The 23,912-nt window shown below is 47.8% G+C and overlaps 2 protein-coding genes across 2 annotated transcripts; both read left to right on the top strand.

Annotated features, from left to right (window-relative positions):
• Window positions 1-9,664: 9,664 nt before the first annotated feature.
• On the top strand, window positions 9,665-13,224 carry LOC119312818 (4-hydroxy-3-methylbut-2-enyl diphosphate reductase-like). The gene is made up of 10 exons (XM_037588586.1): window positions 9,665-9,948; window positions 10,117-10,276; window positions 10,494-10,555; window positions 11,046-11,205; window positions 11,288-11,408; window positions 11,747-11,828; window positions 11,927-12,030; window positions 12,169-12,247; window positions 12,343-12,393; window positions 12,855-13,224. Exons 1-10 carry the CDS (start codon window positions 9,742-9,744, stop codon window positions 12,936-12,938), a joined length of 1,110 nt encoding a protein of 369 aa, XP_037444483.1. The 5' UTR covers window positions 9,665-9,741; the 3' UTR covers window positions 12,939-13,224.
• A 1,264-nt stretch (window positions 13,225-14,488) lies between these two features.
• LOC119312819 lies at window positions 14,489-15,583 on the top strand. The gene has a single exon (XM_037588587.1). It carries the CDS (start codon window positions 14,489-14,491, stop codon window positions 15,380-15,382), a length of 894 nt encoding a protein of 297 aa, XP_037444484.1. The 3' UTR covers window positions 15,383-15,583.
• Window positions 15,584-23,912: the final 8,329 nt, after the last annotated feature.

Raw genomic sequence — 23,912 nt, 5'->3', positions numbered from 1 at the left:
TGGCCGGAGAGTTGTCTCGGTCATGTCTGCATGATTCCCGAACCCGTAGGGTCTACACACTTAAGGTTCGGTGACGCTAGGGTTGTAGAGATATTAGTATGCGGTAACCCAAAAGTTGTTCGGAGTCCGGGATGAGATCCCGGACGTCACGGGGAGTTCTGAAATGGTCCGGAGGTGAAGAATTGTATATAGGAAGTCCAGTTTCGGCCACCGAGAAAGTTTCGGGGGTCACCGGTATTTGTATCGAGACCACCGGGAGGGTCCCGGGGGTCCACCGGGTGGTGCCACCTATCCCGGAGGGCCCCGTGGGCTGAAGAGGGAAGGGAACCAGCCGCTGGTGGGCTGGTGCGCCCCCCTTGGGCCTCCCCCTGCGCCTAGGGTTGGAAACACTAGGGGTGGGGGCGCCCCACTTGGCTTGGGGGGCAAGTTCCCCCCCACCTTGGCCGCCGCCCCCCATGAGATGGGATCTCTAGGGGGCCGGCGCACCCCCTAGGGCCCCTATATAAAGAGGGGGGAGGGCAGCCGCACCCTAGTCCCTGGCGCCTCCCTCTCCCCCCGTACCACCTCTCCCTCTCGCTGAGCTTGGCGAAGCCCTACCGAGATCGCCGCTACTTCCACCACCACGCCGTTGTGCTGCTGGATCTCCATCAACCTCTCCTTTCCCCTTGCTGGATCAAGAAGGAGGAGACGTCTTCCCCAACCGTACGTGTGTTGAACGCGGAGGTGCCGTCCGTTCGGCACTAGGATCTTCGGTGATTTGGATCACGACGAGTACGACTCCCTCGACCCCGTTCTCTTGAACGCTTCCGCTCGCAATCTACAAGGGTATGTAGATGCACTCCTCTCTCTCGTTGCTAGATGACTCCATAGATTGATCTTGGTGAAGCGTAGAATTTTTTTGTTTTCTGCAACGTTCCCCAACAGTGGCATCATGAGCTAGGTCTATGCGTAGTTTCTATGCACGAGTAGAACACAATCTTGTTGTGGGCGTAGATGTTTTCAATTTTCTTGCCACTACTAGTCTTATCTTGTTTCGGCGGCATTGTGGGATGAAGCGGCCCGGACCGACCTTACACGTACGTTTACGTGAGACAGGTTCCACCGACTGACATGCACTAGTTGCATAAGGTGGCTAGCGGGTGTCTGTCTCTCCCACTTTAGTTGGATCGGATTCGATGAAAAGGGTCCTTATGAAGGGTAAATAGAAATTGGCATATCACGTTGTGGTTTTGACGTAGGTAAGAAACGTTCTTGCTAGAACCCTATTGTAGCCACGTAAAAACATGCAACAACAATTAGAGGATGTCTAACTTGTTTTGGCAGCATATGCCTTGTGATGTGATATGGCCAAAAGGATGTGATGAATGATATATATGTGATGTATGAGATTGATCATGTTCTTGTAATAGGAATCACGACTTGCATGTCGATGAGTATGACAACCGGCAGGAGCCATAGGAGTTGTCTTAATTATTGTATGATCGGGGTGTCATTGAATAAACGCCATGTAATTACTTTACTTTATTGCTAAACCGTTAGCCATAGTAGTAGAAGTAATAGTTGGGGAACAACTTAATGGAGACACGATGATGGAGATCATAGTGTCATGCCGGCGACGAAGATGATCATGGCGCCCCGAAGATGGAGATCAAAGGAGCAATATGATATTGGCCATATCATGTCACTATTTGATTGCATGTGATGTTTATCATGTTTTTGCATCTTATTTGCTTAGAACAACGGTAGTAAATAAGATGATCCCTCATAATAATTTCAAGAAAGTGTTCCCCCTAATTGTGCATCGTTGCGAAAGTTCGTTGTTTCGAAGCACCACGTGATGATCGGGTGTGATAGATTCCAATGTCCACATACAACGGGTGTAAGACAGATTTACACATGCAAAACACTTAGGTTGACTTGACGAGCCTAGCATGTAGAGACATGGCCTCAGAACACAAGAGACCGAAAGGTCGAACATGAGTCGTATAGAAGATACGATCAACATGGAGATATTCACCGATGATGACTAGTCCGTCTCACGTGATGATCGGACACGGTCTAGTTGAGTCGGATCATGTATCACTTAGATGACTAGAGGGATGTCTAATCTGAGTGGGAGTTCATCAAATAATTTGATTAGATGAACTTAATTATCATGAACTTAGTCTAGAAACCTTTGCAAAATGTCTTGTAGATCAAATGGTCCACGCTCATGTCAACCTCAACTTCAACGCGTTCCTAGAGAAAACCAAGCTGAAAGATGATGGCAGCAGCTATACGGACTGGGTCCGGAACCTGAGGATCATCCTCATAGCTGCCAAGAAAGCATATGTCCTAGAAGCACCGCTAGGTGAAGCACCCATCCCAGAGAACCAAGACGTTATGAACGCTTGGCAGTCGCATGCTGATGATTACTCCCTCGTTCACTGCGGCATGCTTTACAGCTTAGAATCGGGGCTCCAAAAGCATTTTGAGCAACACGGATCATATGAGATGTTCGAAGAGCTGAAAATAATTTTCCAAGCTCATGCCCGGGTCGAGAGATATGAAGTCTCCGACAAGTTCTACAGTTGTAAGATGGAGCAAAATAGTTCTCTCAGTGAGCACATACTCAAAATGTATGGGTTGCACAACTACGTGTCCCAGCTGGACATTAACCTCCCGGACGAGGCGGTCATTGACAGAATCCTTCAGTCGCTCCCACCTAGCTACAAGAGCTTTGTGATGAACTACAATATGCAGGGGATGGTGAAAACTATTCCTGAAGTATTTTCAATGCTGAAATCAGTGGAGGTGGAAATCAAAAAGGAACATCAAGTGTTGATGGTAAAAAAAACACTAGTTTCAAGAAAGGCAAGGGTAAGAAGAAATTCAAGAAGGACGACAAGGGAGTTACCGCGCCCGGTAAGCCAGTTGCCGGGAAGAAGCCAAAGAATGGACCCAAACCTGAGATTGAGTGCTTTTATTGCAAGGGAAGCGGACACTAGAAGTGGAACTGCCCCAAATACTTAGCGGACAAGAAGGCCGACAACACTAAAGGTATATGTGATATACATGTAATTGATGTGTACCTTACCAATACTCGTAGTAGCTCTTGGGTATTTGATACCGGTGCGGTTGCTCATATTTGTAACTCAAAACAGGAGCTGTGGAATAAACGGAGACTGGCGAGAGATGAGGTGACGATGCGCATCGGGAATGGTTCTGAGGTCGATGTGATCGCCGTCGGCACGCTACCTCTACATTTACCTACGGGGTCAGTTTTAAACCTCAATAATTGTTATTTAGTGCCAGCTTTGAGCATGAACATTGTATCTGGATCTCGTTTAATACGAGATGGCTACTCATTTAAATCCGAGAATAATGGTTGTTCTATTTATATGAGAGATATGTTTTATGGTCATGCCCCGCTGGTCAATGGTTTATTCTTAATGAATCTCGAACGTGATGTTACACATATTTATAGTGTGAATACCAAAAGATGTAAGATTGATAATGATAGTCCCACATATCTGTGGCACTGCCGCCTTGGTCACATTGGTGTCAAACGCATGAAGAAGCTCCATACAGATGGACTTTTGGAGTCTTTTGATTTCGAATCATTTGACACATGCGAACCATGCCTCATGGGCAAAATGACCAAGACTTCATTCTCCGGAACAATGGAGCGAGCAACCAACTTATTGGAAATTATACATACTGATGTGTACGGTCCAATGAGCGTTGAGGCTCGCGGTGGCTATCGTTATGTTCTCACACTCACTGATGACTTAAGTAGATATGGATATGTCTACTTGATGAAACATAAGTCTGAGACCTTTGAAAAGTTCAAGGAATTTCAGAATGAGGTAGAGAATCAACGTGACTGAAAAATAAAGTTCTTACGATTAGATCGTGGAGGAGAATATTTAAGTCACGAATTTGGTACGCACTTAAGGAAATGTGGAATCGTTTCACAACTCACGCCGCCTGGAACACCTCAGCGTAACGGTGTGTCCGAACGTCGTAATCGCACTCTATTGGATATGGTGCGGTCTATGATGTCGCTCGCCGATTTACCGCTATCATTTTGGGGATACGCTCTAGAGACAGCTACATTCACTTTAAATAGGGCACTGTCTAAATCCGTTGAGACGACACCGTATGAATTATGGTTTGGGAAGAAACCTAAGATGTCGTTTATAAAAGTTTGGGGATGCGATGCTTATGTCAAGAAACTTCAACCTGAAAAGATCGAACCCAAGTCGGAAAAATGCGTCTTCAGAGGATACCCTAAGGAAACCATTGGGTATACCTTCTACCTTAGATCCGAAGGCAAGATCTTTGTTGCCAAGAACGGGTCCTTTCTGGAGAAAGAGTTTCTCTCAAAAGAAATAAGTGGGAGGAAAGTAGAACTCGATGAAGTACTGCCTCTTAAACCGGAAAGTAGCGCAGCTCAGGAAAATGTTCCTGTGGTGCCTGCACCGACTGGAGAGGAAGTTAGTGATGATGATCAAGGTACTTCGGATCAAGTTGCTACTGAACTTCGTAGGTCCACAAGGACACGTTCCACACCAGAATGGTATGGCAACCGTGTCCTAGAAATCATGTTGTTAGACAACGGTGAACCTTCGAACTATGAAGAAGCGATGGCGGGCCCAGATTCCAACAAATGGCTTGAAGCCATGCAATCCGAGATAGGATCCATGTATGAAAACAAAGTGTGGACTTTGACAGACTTGCCCGATGATCGGCGAGCGATAGAAAACAAATGGATCTTTAAGAAGAAGACGGACGCGGATGGTAATGTTACCATCTATAAAGCTCGACTTGTCGCTAAGGGTTATCGACAAGTTCAAGGGGTTGACTACGATGAGACTTTCTCTCCCATAGCGAAGCTGAAGTCCGTCTGAATCATGTTAGCAATTGCCGCATACTATGATTATGAGATATGGCAAATGGACGTCAAAACGGCATTCCTTAATGGCTATCTTAAGGAAGAACTGTATATGATGTAGCCGGAAGGTTTTGTCGATCTTGAGAATGCTAACAAGGTATGCAAACTCCAGCGATCCATTTATGGGTTGGTGCAAGCATCTCGTAGTTGGAACATTCGCTTTGATGAGATGATCAAAGCGTTTGGGTTTATGCAGACTTATGGAGAAGCATGCGTTTACAAGAAAGTGAGTGGGAGCTCTGTAGCATTTCTCATATTATATGTAGATGACATACTTTTGATGGGAAATGATATAGAACTATTAGACAGCATTAAGGCCTACTTGAATAAGTGTTTTTCAATGAAGGACCTGGGAGAAGCTGCTTGCATATTAGGCATCAAGATCTATAGGGATAGATCGAGACGCCGCATAGGTCTTTCACAAAGCACATACCTTGATAAGATATTGAAGAAGTTCAATATGGATCAGTCCAAGAAGGGGTTCTTGCCTGTGTTGCAAGGTGTGAAATTGAGCTCGGCTCAATGCCCGACCACGATAGAAGATAGAGAAAAGATCAGTGTCATCCCCTATGCCTCGGCTATAGGGTCTATTATGTATCCCATGCTGTGTACCAGACCTGATGTAAACCTTGCCGTAAGTTTGGTAGGAAGGTACCAAAGTAATCCCGGCATGGAACATTGAACAGCGGTCAAGAATATCCTAAGTACCTGAAAAGGACTAAGGATATGTTTCCCGTTTATGGAGGTGACGAAGATCTTGTCGTAAAGGGTTATGTCGACGCTAGCTTCGACACAGATCTGGATGACTCTAAGTCGCAAACCGGATACGTGTATATTTTGAATGGAGGGGCAGTAAGCTGGTGCAGTTGCAAGCAAAGCGTCGTGGCGGGATCTACATGTGAAGCGGAGTACATGGCAGCCTCGGAGGCATCGCATGAAGCAATCTGGATGAAGGAGTTCATCACTGACCTAGGAGTCATACCCAATGCGTCGGGGCCGATCACTCTCTTCTGTGACAACACTGGAGCTATTGCCCTTGCCAAGGAGCCCAGGTTTCATAAGAAGACCAGGCACATCAAGCGTCGCTTTAACTCCATTCATGAAAATGTTCAAGATGGAGACATAGATATTTGCAAAGTGCATACGGATCTGAATGTCGCAGATCCGTTGACTAAACTTCTTCCACGAGCAAAACATGATCAACACCAAAACTCTATGGGTATTCGATTCATCACAATGTAACTAGATTATTGACTCTAGTGCAAGTGGGAGACTGTTGGAAATATGCCCTAGAGGCAATAATAAAATGGTTATTATTATATTTCCTTGTTCATGATAATTGTCTATTGTTCATGCTATAATTGTGTTATCCAGAAATCGTAATACATGTGTGAATACATAGACCACAACATGTCCCTAGTGAGCCTCTAGTTGACTAGCTCGTTGATCAACAAATAGTCATGGTTTCCTGACTATGGACATTGGATGTCATTGATAACGGGATCACATCATTAGGAGAATGATGTGATGGACAAGACCCAATCCTAAGCATAGCACAAGATCGTGTAGTTCGTTTGCTAGAGCTTTTCCAATGTCAAGTATCATTTCCTTAGACCATGAGATCGTGTAATTCCCGGATGCCGTAGGAGTGCTTTGGGTGTACCAAATGTCACAACGTAACTGGGTGACTATAAAGGTATACTACAGGTATCCCCGGAAGTATCTGTTGGGTTAACATGGATTGAGACTGGGATTTGTCACTCCGTATGACGGAAAGGTATCTCTAGGCCCACTCGGTAATGCATCATCATAATGAGATCAATGTGACCAAGTGTTTGGTCACGGGATCATGCATTACGGTACGAGTAAAGTGACTTGCCGGTAACGAGATTGAACGAGGTATTGGGATACCGACGATCGAATCTCAGGCAAGTAACGTACCGATTGACAAAGGGAATTGTATACGGGATTACTTGAATCCTCGACATCATGGAACATGTGGCAGCCAACATGGGTATGCAGATCCCGCTGTTGGTTATTGGCCGGAGAGCTGTCTCGGTCATGTCTGCATGATTCCCAAACCCATAGGGTCTACACACTTAAGGTTCGGTGACACTAGGGTTGTAGAGATATTAGTATGCGGTAACCCAAAAGTTTTTTGGAGTCCCGAATGAGATCCCGGACGTCACGAGGAGTTCCGGAATGGTCCGAAGGTGAAGAATTGTATATAGGAAGTCCAGTTTCGGCCACCGGGAAAGTTTCGGGGGTCACCGGTATTGTACCGGGACCATCGTCCCGGGGGTCCACCGGGTGAGGCCACCTATCCCGGAGGGCCCAGTGGGCTGAAGAGGGAAGGGAACCAGCCCCTGGTGGGCTGGTGCGCCCCCCTTGGGCCTCCCCCTGCGCCTAGGGTTGGAAACCCTAGGGGTGGGGGCGCCCCACTTGGCTTGGGGGGCAAGTCCCCCCCCTTGGCCGCCGCCCCCCCTTGAGATGGGATCTATAGGGGGCCGGCGCACCCCCTAGGGCCCCTATATAAAGAGGTGGGAGGGAGGGCAGCCGCACCCTAGTCCCTGGCGCCTCCCTCTCCCCCCGTACCACCTCTCCCTCTCGCTGAGCTTGGCGAAGCCCTGCCGAGATCGCCGCTACTTCCACCACCACGTCGTTGTGCTGCTGGATCTCCATCAACCTCTCCTTTCCCCTTGCTGGATCAAGAAGGAGGAGACGTCTTCCCCAACCGTACGTGTGTTGAACGCGGAGGTGCCGTCCGTTCGGCACTAGGATCTTCGGTGATTTGGATCACGACGAGTACGACTCCCTCGGCCCCGTTCTCTTGAACGCTTCCGCTCGCGATCTACAAGGGTATGTAGATGCACTCCTCTCTCTCGTTGATAGATGACTCCATAGATTGATCTTTGTGAAGCGTAGAAATTTTTTATTTTCTGCAACGTTCCCCAACATAATCTACTTAGTGTGCTCACTGATTTCACTACATATCACTTCTTCATGACTACTATGAAACACAACACACAAAGCACCATAACATCAGCCATCACCAGCTTCAGCAGCAGTAGGATTTCTCTACCTAATCCAAGCAGCATAGCAACTTGTTGCTTGGTAGCAAAGTTCTTCTCACTAGGTGTGCCAAATGACCCAAAAGCACCTCTCCCAGCCATGCCTCTTCCAGCTATGCTTCTTGTGTTCATTGCTTGATTCCTCTTCCTCTCAAGCTCCTCCCTTTTATCCTCAGCTGCTCCTATTGCATCTGCATCAACATCACCAACAAGAACCCTATGTTCAACAAGATGCTGCACATATTCAAGCTCCCAACGCCAGAAATCACAGGTGGCCTATAAAACAGAGGAAACACATCATATTTAGTTAACTGAAAAAGTTATGTTAACTACAAAGTTCAATTAACTATTAGGGCATATTCAGTTAACTATAAAACACACTAAAAAAAGCATATTTAGCAGCACCCAATTGCAATACCCTAATCTGACCCAATTGCAGCACCGTGCAGTCTTATAGATCAATCTGATGCATATGCGGTAACTATTAGGGCAGAGGAACTTGACCTAGTGTTTGGTGCACCTGTAGAAGACCCACCCCTCGTGCTCATCGGTGCCAGAGTGGTAGAACTTGACCTGCTCGCCACAATCCAGGCACGGGATCAATGGAACCACAACGGAGAGACCCCGTAGCCCAGATGGAATAGATCTCGAAGATGACATGAGGAGAGAGGGCGGCGGCAATGGCTGTGGCGGCGGAGAGAGGGCGGCGGCGGCGGCGACGCGGCGGCGGAGGGAGGCGGCGACGACGGAGACCGCGAGCTAGGGTTGGGAGCGGCAGCGGGTTGGGCTCGGTCAGAGCGGCAGCGGGTGGGCTCGGTCGGAGCGGGTGGGCTCGATCCGACCAGGTGACGGCTCGATCGGACCAGGTGGGGGATCTTATAATAACTGCAAGTTCTGCAAAAAAAAAACCTTGCGTGCATGCGTAATCAAGCGGCTGGGCACATGTGGCAGTCAATGCACACTTGGCATCGGTTGACTTGAGCCAGCTCAGCGCATACGTACACAAAATCGTATAATGGACCGTAGATGACCCGTAGAGCAAGTTTGATGACTGTATTACGGGTATTTCTAACCACAGGGACTAAAGCAAGCGCCGGCGCAAGTAAATGGACCCGTGCGAACCAACATGTGGTTGGATGGTTAGAGGGACTGTGGTATCCCCAATCCACCAGGGTTCAAATCCTGGTGCTCGCATTTATTGCTGAATTTATTTCGGAATTTCCGGTGATGCGCATTCAGTGGGAGGAGACGTTCCCGTCGACGACGAGGCACCTACGGTGACTTCGTAAATCTCAAGATGATATGCCGGCTCAGTCTTTCGGAGGCGCTCATAAGGGTAGGGTGTGCGTGTGTGCGTTCATAGGGGTGAGTGTATGCGCGTGTATATGAGCGCTTGTGTCTATACTGACTTTCAAAAAAAAAGTAAATGGACCTGTAGTGAATTTTTCTCTTTTCTGATTAATAGTAAGTCTCAAGTTTAGACTACAACATCAAAAACCAATACTAGAAAAGGCAGGGAGGATTTGGACGCGCGCGCGCGCATCCACCACGGAATGGGGATGGATTGTTGCCGCTCCCTCCCACCCAATCAAACGCGCCGACCAAATCCATCCGTCCATCCGAGACGAACGCAGGCGGATCCCCACCCCTGGCGTCCCGCGCTCCCTGTCCACGGCCACTCGTTCCTCACCACCACCACCGGTCACCGCCCACCGCTCACCGCCGGCGTACGAAATGCTGTCCGCGTCCCTGAAGCCGCCGCCCTCCCTCGCGGCCCTCTCCCCGTCCGCCCGCGCCCCCGTGCCGGCCGCCTCCTTCCCTCCCCTTCTTCCCAGCCGCGGCCGGGTCCGCCTCTCGGCCGCCGCGTCCGAGGGCGCCACCGTCAGCCAGGAGGACGCCGCGTCCGTCTCCGCCGCGTTCGAGGAGGCGCGCCTGGCACAGGTACGCACGCACGGCCTCGCCTCAGCTGTTTCCTTGCTGCTTGCTGCCAGCCCACGCTTCTCCGGTGGCGGTTCCTGGCCGTTGCTGTGGTGCGCGGGAGCTGTTCGATGCAATGCCGGCTGGAGTTATCAGTCTTATCACACTGTGAGATTGTCACGATGCGTACAGTTTGCGGCGGACTGGAAGGCTGTGCGCGCAGACAAGGACCAGGGGAAGATCCTCACGCTGCCCGTGCTGCGCTCAAACACCGGCGGGCTCATCCTCAAGTACAACTCCATGCAGGGCTTCGTGCCCAACCCTCTTCTTAGCCCCGCGCATTGGTGTAAAGGTACCCTTTCTTCCTCCTAACAGTTGAGCTCTCTACTCAATCTGCTCTCCCCACTACTTTGAACCGACTGTAGTGCCTTCTTCTATTTGATTTCTCTACTCAATCTGCTCGCCCAACTTCTTTGAGCTGACTGTAGTAGTTACAAATGGAAACGATTCAACAGCGGATTGCAGCTGCTGTAACTTAATTTACGGTCTGTGTCTGTTTTGGCTTGCAGATCCTAAGAGGCCAATTCAAGATGTTACAAAGGACCTAGTAGGTTCCTCTGTTTCTGTCAAGGTAACTGAATTTTTTGTCCCTTTTCTCATGCTTTTTTTTAATTATATCCTTCCGGCATGCTAAAATCCACGGCACATTCCTTTGTAGCTAGTAGCCACTGTATTTACTAATTAACTGGATGTTAGACACCATTTTTTGACTATGTGTATTCTACATAGTAGGGCAAATGGCATGCTGGTTTAAGTCTGTAACAATTAGAATATGCTCCAGAAAGTTGACCTTATACTGTGACATGAACAATTGCCATGTTTTAGTTTTACTTACTCCATTTGGCGGTAGAGGTAGACTACAGCAACGGTAAACTGGGTTTATAGCTCCAAGAAACTGTCCTTCAGTTTTCTTCAATTCTAGTAAACTTCGTTCTGATAATAGCCTGGCCCTATCAATTACAGCCTATTTTTGGTTGTGCTTTAAAATATGATTATTTCTGTATTTCGACCAAATGAGCACCAGATTTCATGGTTCCACTTGCTGTTGCTAATTGCTTTAGGTAGTTGAAGCAAATGAGGCAGAAAAGAAGCTTGTATTCTCTGAGAAGGATGCCAGTTGGTCAATGTACTCTTCTAAAGTAAAGATTGGCGGTATCTATGATGGACTTGTCGGTTCAGTGTTCCACTATGGTGCATTTGTTCACCTGCGATTTCCTGATGGTACTATTTGGCAGCAGCCTTGGTCATTGCTGTTCTAAATATTTTATTCACATAGAGTTTGACGGCAACTATGCTCGAACAGGAAATTATCATCTCACTGGTCTCGTACATATCTCTGAGGTCTCTTGGGATCTTGTCCAAGATGTCCAAGATTTTCTAAGTGAAGGTGATACCGTCAAGGTCATAGTGGTGAATGTTGATGCGTAAGTATTCTAGGGTGTATTTTTTTCTTACTAAAATCGCCTGCATCCTAATGCAATCTAGTTGGTTTGTGGTAATAAACCTAATATATTGGATAATGGCATTCATGGATGCTAGAATTGATTAAAAAAAAAGCACATCAGGAATATGATCTTAATTCCGTGGCAATTATAATGCAGAGTCTTTTTTAGGGCTAGATGAACAGGATTAAATGAGTCTGTTTCAGGCATGCTTTCCTTTTGTTGCTTACAAGGGAGATAAAAAAAACACTGGGTGTCTTATCTTGAATCAGAAAATCATGTTAAATGGTCTGACATACTTGCATTCCCTACCCAACCAGGGAGAAGTCAAGGATAGGTTTATCAATCAGGCAATTGGAGGAAGATCCTCTGCTGGAGACATTGGACAAAATTATTCCTTTGGTTAGTTGCTGAATACATAGCGTCTCAGGATGTTTTACTACCTATCAACTTCATTCGTTTAGGAGTGGACTCGTGCAGTTAATAATCATGTTTTGTAGGAACCCGATCTATCACCTGATGCTGAGACGGCATCATCTCCTCCAGAAATAGAACTTCTTCCAGGACTTGATGGTATATGTAATGAACTTCTACAAGAGGACGGGTATGTGTTCTGCTTGAGTGTCTGTTATCCAGTTGTTTATTGTTGGTGTACCACTTTAAGAGCAGGGTCCATGGTATACCTGTATGTATAAGTTCTGCCGTGATCTCCTGTGTTAATATATTGTATTTTTCTTCACAGTATAACAGATGTGCGGTTCGGGCGGCAGGCGTTGGAGAAACGTGTGGTTTCGCAAGATCTAGAGCTCTGGCTTTCTAGTGTACGTATCGTCCTAAAGCACACTAATAGTACTACTCATCGAAACTGCCACCTGATAAATATGGTGATGTATTGGGTCTCTCATTCGTTATGCAGGTGCCAGCTAAGGACAACCAGTACAAGCTTCTTGCTCGAGCCGGGAGACAGGTTGGCTTTCTTGTTTGATATATAGTATTTGTATTATTTTCTTTCGGTGGGCAGTTCCATTGTACTACTGGACTGCAAGTATGTGGATAGGTTTTCGGTCCCAGGTCAACAGAACAAATGCTACATCCCATAGACCAACATAATCTATGTTTCGAGAAGAGCCATTGATCACAACTTATCTATTGACATGTCCTGCGTGCCGTAAACACTGCCATCTGTTGAGAGTGAGCAGCAGAAGGGCTCTTTTTTATGCAGCTGTACGTGTGTGAAGCCATGGAATGAGAAGGCAATGTTTACAGCCGTGCCAAAAACATGCCACACAGCTGCATAACCAACCTGTTTATACAATGTCCATATATCACACACAGGCATTTATGCAATAAACACCTTGTCTTCTCGCTTTCACAACTGTAGGCCAAGTCTTCATAGATGATTTTTTTTTCAACTCGGCATATATGCAGGTTCAGGAAGTGTACCTGACGACGAGCCTAGACCAGGAGGGCGTGAAGAAGGCGGTGCAAAGAGTGCTAGGACGCGTTCCCTGAGCCTGCCCGCCTGCCTGAAGGTTCCCAGCCAGTTCCCTAACTAAGCGACCACACTATATATACATACTGAAGCCTAAACGACAGCTTGGTCGACATGCATGGTGCTGAAACTCCATTCCTCCCAGTCGGAGACCGAGAGTTGTTGCACATTTTTGCAGCACTGCAATGAGTAGGTAGGCGCGGCAATCACCTGGCTGAACTGAACCAACTGAACCCTCATGGAGTTCCCGTGTATATGTATATGCAAATAAATATAAATACGTACGTTTGCTAACGGCGGGGAGCAGAAACTGTGTCGTGGTTTCGATGAAGTTCGTAGGACTAGCAGCGGTGGCAGATGGCTCACTTTGTGTTCCTCGAAATAGCAACTAGTAGCGTTTGGTTGGTCGCCGGTCGCCACGCGCGCCATGACCCGAATCTCGATAAGCAAGAGCATGCAGTGGCAACTTCAAACAGTCAAATTGGGTGGGAAGTACATCTTTTATTTCCCCTTTTTTGCATTTTGGACAAAGATAGTCTGCAATCAATCTGGGTCAGCAACGTGCACCACAGCCCATCAAATGATTAAGCGAGATGCTAATTAGTTTATGGAGTCTGGGGTAGCGATTAATTAAAGCCGTTAGGTTCAACTGTGAGCTATTGGATTCAACGTAAGATGGCCGTTAGGTTCAACTGTGAGCTTTGCAACAATGATGATGTTGCGTTCGGATGTTTGCAACAGAGTTGATGTTAGTGATGTTGTAGAGTTTTTCTTGCAACAGGGACGATGTTGCAAGGAAAAAAATCACGGGCGGTGAGGGAGGAGCAGTGTCACCCATCCATGCAGCCGACTAGCGCCGGATCGCCGACTAGGTCGCTCGCCCCATCCTCCTCTCCGGCGAGGTTGGCGCACCGCGCTCGGCCGATAGTTGTGGTGGAGGCAGGCGACAACGGCGACCAGTGCGCTCGACCTCGGTTGCAACTTCGCCGCCCCATCCTCCTCTCCGGCGAGGTGAGTGGTTGCCGAAGCCGAAGCGTCAGGTGACGCGCATCTCTCGTTCGGCGTTGGAGGGATCTAGATGTCGCCTCCTTGTCTTGGTCTTTCAAGGTCTGCAGTAGACTAGTTGTTGCGGTTGTAAGAATGCAACAACGGGTCAGTTGCAAGTCTAGTAGTAGTGGTCCTGGGGCACGTGGCGTGCAGGCGAGATTCAGACGCGGGAGCTACAATCCGCCGGGTGACTAGAAGCTTTTCCAATTTAAAATACCTTACAACTCCCAGCCAATCGTTGGCCGCCGTGCGTGTGCGCGTGCGTGCACCACCCGCCGACGTACAGGCGTGCAGCCTGCTCCCATCGGTCGACGCTTCCAATGGCCAGGCAACAAGAAAGAATACATAGCTTTGATGATCGCGAGGACCGCCGCATCGACAAGAACAAGCCGACAACAACGCCAAGGAGCCATGGCCAAGACCCTCCCCGCCTCTGCTATATGTACCCACGCTCGCCGCGCCGAGCAAAGCTCCCCACCTGATCGATCCATCCGTCTCTCCTCTCCTCACGTACCCAGCAACCATGGCTCGTCATGGCGGCGGCGGCGGCAGCTGCACGTCGTCGGCGTCTCTGGCCAGGTACATCCCGCGGGCATTCCGGGGCCGGAAGAAGCAGCCGCCGTACCTCATGGGGGGCCGGCGGCGGGCGCCCGACGGCTACGCGGCGTCGGTGGAGCTCAGCGCGAGCGCCGGCTCCACGTGGCCGGCCGACTCGGTGGTGCGGGTGGTGCTCTGGAGCGGCATCGTGGAGGTGTACGCGGGCGTGGTGCTCGCCTGCGCCGTCGTCGGCAACCACCCGCCGGGCCTCTGCCTCGCGCACCCCGACGTCTTCCGCAACCCGCACGGCGCCACGGTCAGGCCGCTCGAGCCGCTCTTCCCCGGCCAGAAGGTTCTGCTGCTGCCCGAGACCACCGTGCGCCGGCTCCAGCGGGATATACCCGAGGGCTCCGTCGGGGCCAACCCCGACCACGACGGCCGCGAGGACGAGGACGCGGCGTCGTCCACTGACGACACGGACGCGGACGCTGATATGTCCTCGTCGTCGTGGTCCGGGGAGGAGCGGGAGGCGGCGCCGGAGGGGTGCTGCGCGCGGGACTACTTCGTGAACCGGGAACTCTGGGCCGAGTGGCAGTTCAAGAGGATGGTGGCCCGTGGGCTCGCCGTCAAAAAGGAGGGCGCCGCCGGGCCGGCGAAGAAGGACAAGAAGAGGCGGAGGAAGACGAAGCAGACGGACGGCATGCCGGACGCCGCGGCGGGCACGGGGTGCCGGAACTCCGGCATGATAAGCCAGGCGCAGAAGTGGACGAGGTCGTGGGAGCCCAGCCTGCCGTCCGTGGACGAGCACGAGGAGGACGAGACGCCGCCGTCGACCCCTTCATCGGAGGCGGCGGCGAGGACCGACCACGAGACGGCATGAGCTCATCGACGCGATCTTGTTCATATGGTCGAACGTGCACATAGTGGCTTTCTTTCCGGGCAGCTTAATCTGCATGCGCAGCGTGGATCCTGGTATAGTATAACCATGGATTTGTGTCCATATACGGATATACCAGGAGAGGTTTAGAATGGTTATTGTGAATTACTCGTGGTTGTAGATGCATGTAGAAAACTGTAAACTGGTAACATGTCATGGAATTTGTAAATCGCCGGTTTGCTTTGGTGGTTGTCTACTTGTATAAATTTTCAAAATTATCTTTTTTTTTTAGACAAACAGGCGAGCTCCCTGGCTCCATTATATGAATGAAACCATCAGATGTCGATACAAGCAACAAAGCTGTTCAGAAAGCAACTAAACGAAGTTTCTCCAAGCACTTATTACATCTTCCACCCACAAAGAGAGACTAGCTGTTTCATATTTCTCCTTTTTTATGCGGGCGGCGGGCCACGTCGATCATATTTCTCATTAAGTGACCAATGGAAGCAATTTGTGTTTTTGGTTATTGATAGTCCTAGAGTTGTGGCTTCTTGTTAAAATCCTGTAGAGTTATAGTTTTTTGTTAGGACTTCTCCAACGGCAAACCTGTTTTAAATTTTCTTTCACATTCGTCCGCGGATAGGGAGGACCAGTCAGCGGACACGGATGCGGGAGCTGCCTATCCAACGCTAGCCGCATATGTACTCAGTAATAACGACAATCTTCCGCTAAATAGCTAGCACGGTCATCACTGGCTTCCGTAAACATGTAGGAGTATATACTACTATGTACTAACATGAGCACTTCAGAAAAAAAAAAAGGAGACAAATAGCCCTTTGAGGCAACCTTCCGCCATTCACATTGTGTTGGAGATGCCCTTGCAAATGGCGGAAACTAAAAGTGCGTGCGAAGTAAATCAAGCAAACTGAAAGGCACTAAACAATGCATGTGTTGGCGGAAGCTATGCAAAGTGAAGTCCGGAAAGCACTTGAAGAAATGAAAAAAAAAAGTTAAACAAGTGTATGATTAGCTTCTGTCTAATAGCCTTGACAAATGCCTTCATCTTTCATCTAACAACAAAAGGATTAGCAGCGGTTTTCTGCCATCCGAACCGAGAGAGGATACGTGGTGGCTTTTGATTCGCCGAGAAGATGTTTGGACTCCTGTAATGCTGCCTGCGTTTGTTTTCGATTTGCGGGAGAAAATACGTTCGGACTGTCCTGCGGACCGATACAGACTCGCGTTGGATGGCTTTCACGGTCCGGACAGCGTGGTCCGGACGTATGCGGGAGGTTTACGGGTCCGCCTTGGAGATGCCCTTACCTCAGCCACATATGTTTTGTGTATTTATGCAATTTTCACTTCTTCTAATGATTCGTCAAAAAAGGAACCTTACTTCCTTGTAGACATTGGTCCACTATCCCTGGAGAGGTGAGCTGATGGACAATTCTACTTTTAAATGTCAGAGTGGCCTTTCAATTCTGAAAGTCAAACAAAATATTTAGTAATATCTGGTTCTAAGAAAAGCAAGCTTTGCTTAGTTTCATCTCCGATATTATTGGTGCATTTGCAATAGACTTAAATTCTGTCATGGCCAATTGGCCATTATCACTGTGCCCCTTTTCAGTTCATGTAGGTTGGTTCTTTTTTCTGATTTAAGCGAAAAGATAGTTTTTATTAACTTATTGTGCTACTCGATAATCTTTACCTAATAATAATAAAGCCTGGAGTGCGTCTGTCCGCTCACCCTTGCGCCATTTTACAAAAGAAGACCCTCTATTTTCTGTAAATTAACCCATAGTACACGTTTAAGTCACAGCCGAACCTTTTTTTCTCATAAAACCCACTAATTAACGTTTCAGGTAATCAACCCGCCATCCTTATTTAAGGCAGCCGAATCTTTTTTGTTTTAACATAAAACCCCCTGACTTTTCAGTTAATCAATCCACGGTTTATCTAAAATAAAATTATCCATATCTTTTAAACCATAGCTATGATTTTAACATGTTATATATGAAGTTTGATTAGAAAATTGTGTAAAATCTAAATATAATATTATTTTAGCTATTAAATATCTTTAAAATATTACTTTTGGTGCAAACTTAATCTATAGTGCACGGTCCATTTTTCTTTCGTACCGGCGGCGATCCGAATTGCAAATAAACACCCATTAACACTAGATTAAGAGGAAAGAAAACATGGATAACCACGCATCCACACCTCTGAAAAACTTCGCGTGGAAAAACAACATATTTCTCATCTTATTTCGAGCGAGTGTGTGTGCGCGCGCGGGGAGAGAGAGAAAGAGAGAGAGAGGAGAGAGAGAGAGAGAGAGTAAAGGACGTGGACCTATTAGGGTTTTGAGTCATGGATATTGGGTTAAGAAAGAGCGCGTGTTTATCTTCTCTTTTGTTGCAACGTACAGACTCTTTTGCTAGTGATGTTTAATGTCAATACATCCTGCAAGCATCGTTTGTTCAACCCCCCATGCCCCTGCCTAGTCACGTCGCCCTGGCGAGCTGCTCTCCAACCCCGTACTTTGACGTACTTCTCTCGTCCCCAAAACTCCCGCGCACTCCCGAGGCTGCTCCACTACGCATTCGCCTGAGCCCTCTTTATCTGCACCGCGCTGGCCGGCCTCCCCACATTCCGTCCAAACCATTGTGCTTTTGGTGTAAAGCTAGCGACCACTTAGTTCCTCCCGCGATCCACTCCGGTGCGCTCGCTGCTGTTGGAGATATGCCCTAGAGGCAATCATGTATGACGATATTTTCTATGTATTTATGAATAAAGATAGTCCTTGAACATTATCAATGATGTGTATCAGCAAGTACGTGACTTGTTTGTGAGACTATGCATTGTATGATGACTGTCCTAAAAGGTCCCTAGTCGAAAGGGCTGTGTGGACGCGCAACCAACTAGACTAGCATATGACACGGTCAATGGCCTGGTCTCACTAGCCATGGAGCATTGGATGCTAACCGGATAATATGGACTAGGAAGGATCTGGTCGGATTTGACGTAGTCGAATCCGAATCAAGATAAGGTCCGAGTCGGACAGACCCAACTATGAGACGCGGCGATATGTCATCTCTAAGTCTCTAGTACAACATACGTTCTATGTCCTAAGACCTGAGCTGATGCATGTACTCGGGATGGTGACAGACTTGATTTGGGCCGACCAAATGCTACTCCGTGACTGGGTAGTTACAAAGGTAGGTTTCGGGTTTGTCCAGTCCCATGTTATGAGACATGGTCGAGCAAGATGGGATTTGCCCCTCCGATTAGGAGAGGTATACTCTGGGCCCATCGTGTGATCCGACCAGGATAAGCATGGCCATGCGACAAGGATTATGAGATAATCCGGATAGTGGTCGGCATCACTGGAACGAGAAAGAGGCCGGGCTAGCACAAGGATGACAATCTCGCCTTGAGCCCGACAACATATATCGTGTGGCAAAGGGAACAGAAGTGTGACACGTTGTACAGGTTCGCCTAACCAACTTCATAGTCTGCTTGGTGTTCGGCATGCCTTGCTAGAGGCCGCTACCAACCGTGCAGTTCGGAGGTGATCCGAACTGTGAGCAAGCCGACTTGAATCTAAGGGGTGGCGTGCTTAAGGGAAGGAACCTACGAGGTCAGATCCGAGGACACTGGTCGGATGTGATCCGACCTGTATTCGGATATGGCCGAGTAGACTTGTGGGCTTTAGGGTCCGTGCGAGGCCCAAGTGTTGAGCCCGTGATGGACGCCTATATAAAGTGGAGGTGCGGCACACTCATGCGGTTGATCGCTTCGGCGCCGTTGTTAGGGCTTTGCATGTGTTGCAAATAGCCGTCTCCACTCGCTGCCGGTTGTGTGATCAGACCTAGCAGTCCACCACACGATGTTCCTCCTGCACGCGCGGATACCGTTAGAGGCGGTGCACTAGCGCCACTCCGGCGAACCTGTTCGCGGGATCCGATCGGCTACGTGGGAGATCGGCAAGGTGGAGATGACTCCGGGAATGTGAGGCGACTCCGGGAACACGCTGCCTCAACTCTACTTCCGATGCACGGCACTGCGCGTCTAGTGGTAACGATCTGTGATCCATCTCCCTAGCATGTTCTTGGTTGTTCTGCGCATAGGAAATTTTAATTTGCAGTCGACGCACCCTACCGTAGAACCCAATAGCTGCAGCCAGAACGGCCACAAAGCTTTCGAGTGTTTGTCCCGTTTCCCCCTCGCCTTCTTCCTTCCGTCTTTCCACTAACCGTCGTTACCCATGGTCTCCCACATCCCCGAGTCATTCGATGTGGCCCGCGCAGGGGCGCAAGCTTTGCTTTGGCTCACACCGCTTTCTCCTCGACGAGCCGCTTGCCCTATCGCCGGCGGTCACCTTTCCTACCATACTTTGTCCCTCACCATCTTTGAACGGAGACTCCACCCCAGCTTCTCAGCGGGCTTCACCGTTGTCGTCGCTCCATGCCTTGGTTGGCAGCTCCCTCAGTACCGCCTCCACGGGCCCAAATTGTGACCATGTCGCCGCCCAGCCTCCAACGACCAGTCTGTCGGCCACCTCCCGGACATCTTCGTGTTGGGGAACGTAGTAATTTCAAAATTTTCCTACGTACACGCAAGATCATGGTGATGGCATAGCAACGAGAGGAGGAGAGTATCTTCATACCCTTGAAGATCGCTAAGCGGAAGCGTTTATCAACGCGGTTGATGTAGTCGTACGTCTTCACGATCCGACCGATCCAAGTACCGAACGCACGGCACCTCCGAGTTCTGCACACGTTCAGCTCGATGACGTCCTCGCCTTCTCGATCCAGCAAGACGGGCGAAGTAGTAGATGAGTTCCGGCAGCACGACGGTGTGGTGACGGTGTTGGTGAAGAACAATCTCCGCAAGGCTTCGCCTAAGCACTACAGAAACTATGACGGAGGATAAACTAGAGGGGACGGGGTTGCCGGCACACGGCTTGGTGTTTCTTGATGTATCTTTGGTGCTAGCCCTACCCCTCTATTTATATGTTGAGCCTTGGGGTCGAAACTTGGAGTAAAAGCCTCCACAAAGTCGGTTTCACCCGAAAGGCAAGAGTCCTTCTCGGACTCCAGGGCCAGACGCCAGGGTTCCCGGCGTCTGAACCCAGACGCCAGGGACCCTGGCGTCTGGCCCCTGGACTCCGCAAAACTTCCTTTTGCGCTTTCCAAAAACCTTGTGGGCTTTCCCCTTTGGCCCAAATAACGTGTTCTCGTTCCCAAACATTTCGGGAAACATCCGGAACCCCTTCCGGTGAATTCCGAAACTCTTCCGGAGATCAAACACTATTATCCCATATATCAAACTTTATCTCCGGACCATTCCGGAGTTCCTCGTCATGTCCATGATCTCATCCGGGACTCCGAACAACATTCAGTTACCAACATACATAACTCATATAATACTATATCGTCAACAAAACGTTAAGCGTGCGGACCCTACGGGTTCGAGAACTATGTAGACATGACCTAGAACTTGTTTCCGGTCAATAACCAATAACGGGACCTGGATGCCCATATTGTCTCCCACATATTCTACGAAGATCTTTATCGGTCAAACCGCATAACAACATACGTTGTTCCCTTTGTCATCGGTATGTTTACTTGCCCGAGATTTGATCGTCGGTATCCAATACCTAGTTCAATCTCGTTACCGGCAAGTCTCTTTACTCGTTCTGTAACACATCATCTTATAACTAACTCATTAGTTTCAATGCTTGCAAGGCTTAGGTGATGAGTATTACCGAGAGGGCCCAGAGATACCTCTCTGACAATCGGAGTGACAAAACCTAATCTCGAATTATGCCAACCCAACATGTACCTTCGGAAACACCTGTAGAGCACCTTTATAATCACCCAGTTACGTTGTGACGTTTGGTAGCACACAAAGTGTTCTTCCGGTAAACGGGAGTTGCACAATCTCATAGTTGCAGGAACTTTGTATAAGTCATGAAGAAAGCAATAGCAACATACTAAACGATCAAGTGCTAGGCTAACGGAATGGGTCATGTCAATCACATCATTCTTCTAATGATGTGATCCCACTAATAAAATGACAACACATGTCTATGGTTAGGAAACATAACCATCTTTGATTAATGAGCTAGTCAAGTAGAGGCATACTAGTGACTATATGTTTGTCTATGTATTCACACATGTATCATGTTTCCGGTTAATACAATTCTAGCATGAATAATAAACATTTATCATGATATGAGGAAATAAATAATAACTTTATTATTGCCTCTAGGGCATATTTCCTTCAGTCTCCCACTTGCACTAGAGTCAATAATCTAGATTACATAGTAATGATTCTAACACCCATGGAGTCTTTGGTGCTGATCATGTTTTGCTCGTGAGAGAGGCTTAGTCAATGGGTCTGCAACATTCAGATCCGTATGTATCTTGCAAATCTCTATGTCCCCCACTTGGACTTGGTCCCGAATGGAATTGAAGCGTCTCTTGATGTACTTGGTCCTCTTGTGAAATCTGGATTCCTTTGCCAAGGCAATTGCACCAGTATTGTCACAGAAGATCTTCATTGGTCCCGATGCACTAGGTATGACACCTAGATCGGAAATGAACTCCTTCATCCAGACTCCTTCATTTGCTGCTTCCGAAGCAGCTATGTACTCCGCTTCACATGTAGATCCCGCTACGACGCTTTGTTTAGAACTGCACCAACTTACAGCTCCACCGTTTAATAAAAACACGTATCCGGTTTGCGATTTAGAATCGTCCGGATCAGTGTCAAAGCTTGCATCGACGTAACCGTTTACGACTAGCTCTTTGTCACCTCCATATACGAGAAACATATCCTTAGTCCTTTTCAGGTATTTCAGGATGTTCTTGACCGTTGTCCAGTGATCCACTCTTGGATTACTTTGGTACCTTCCTGCCAAGCTTATTGCTAAGCATACGTCAGGTCTGGTACACAACATTGCATACATGATAGAGCCTATGGCTGAAGCATAGGGAACATTTTTCATTTTCCCTCTATCTTCTGCTGTGGTCGGGCATTGAGTTTGACTCAACTTCACACCTTGTAGCACAGGCAAGAATCCTTTCTTTGCCTGATCCATTTTGAACTTTTTCAAAATTTTGTCAAGGTATGTGCTTTGTGAAAGTCCTATTAAGCGTCTTGATCTATCTCTATAGATCTTGATGCCCAATATGTTAGCAGCTTCACCGAGGTCTTTCATTGAAAAACTTTTATTCAAGTATCCCTTTATGCTATCCAGAAATTCTATATCATTTCCAATTAACAATATGTCATCTTACATATAAAATTAGAAATGCTACAGAGCTCCCACTCACTTTCTTGTAAATACAGGCTTCTCCAAAAGTCTGTATAAAACCATATGCTTTGATCACACTATCAAAGCGTTTATTCCAACTCCGAGATGCTTGCACCAGTCCATAAATGGAACGCTGGAGCTTGCACACTTTGTCAGCACCTTTTGGATCAACAAAACCTTCTGGCTGCATCATATACAATTCTTCTTCTAGAAATCCATTCAAGAATGCAGTCTTGACATCCATTTGCCAAATTTCATAATCATGAAATGCAGCAATAGCTAACATGATTCGGACGGACTTAAGCATCGCTACGGGTGAGAAAGTCTCATCGTAGTCAACCCCTTGAACTTGTCGAAAACCTTTTGCAACAAGTCGAGCTTTATAGACAGTTATATTACCATCAGCGTCAGTCTTCTTCTTAAAGATCCATTTATTCTCAATGGCTTGCCGATCATCGGGCAAGTCAACCAAAGTCCATACTTTGTTTTCATACATGGATCCCATCTCAGGTTTCATGGCTTCTAGCCATTTTGCGGAATCCGGGCTCATCATCGCTTCCTCATAGTTCGTAGGTTCATCATGGTCAAGTAACATGACTTCCAGAATAGGATTACCGTACCACTCTGGTGCGGATCTTACTCTGGTAGACCTACGAGATTCAGTAGAAACTTGATCTGAAGTTTCATGATCATTATCATTAGCTTCCTCACTAATTGGTGTAGTTGTCACAGGAACTGGTTCTCGTGATGAACTACTTTCCAATAAGGGAGTAGATACAGTTATCTCATCAAGTTCTACTTTCCTCCCACTCACTTCTTTCGAGAGAAACTCCTTCTCTAGAAAGGATCCATTCTTAGCAACGAATGTCTTGCCTTCGGATCTGTCATAGAAGGTGTACCCAATAGTCTCTTTTGGGTATCCTATGAAGACGCATTTCTCCGATTTAGGTTCGAGCTTATCTGGTTGAAGTTTCTTCACATAAGCATCGCAGCCCCAAACTTTAAGAAACGACAACTTTGGTTTCTTGCCAAACCATAGTTCATAAGGCGTCGTTTCAACGGATTTTGATGGTGCCCTATTTAACGTGAATGCGGCCGTCTCTAAAGCATAACCCCAAAACGATAGCGGTAAATCAGTAAGAGACATCATAGATCGCACCATATCAAGTAAAGTTCGATTACGACGTTCGGACACACCATTTCGTTGTGGTG

This window comes from Triticum dicoccoides, chromosome 5B (genome assembly GCF_002162155.2).
Source record: "Triticum dicoccoides isolate Atlit2015 ecotype Zavitan chromosome 5B, WEW_v2.0, whole genome shotgun sequence".
Lineage (NCBI taxonomy): Eukaryota > Viridiplantae > Streptophyta > Magnoliopsida > Poales > Poaceae > Triticum > Triticum dicoccoides.
This window is presented reverse-complemented; position numbering and strand designations above follow the sequence as displayed.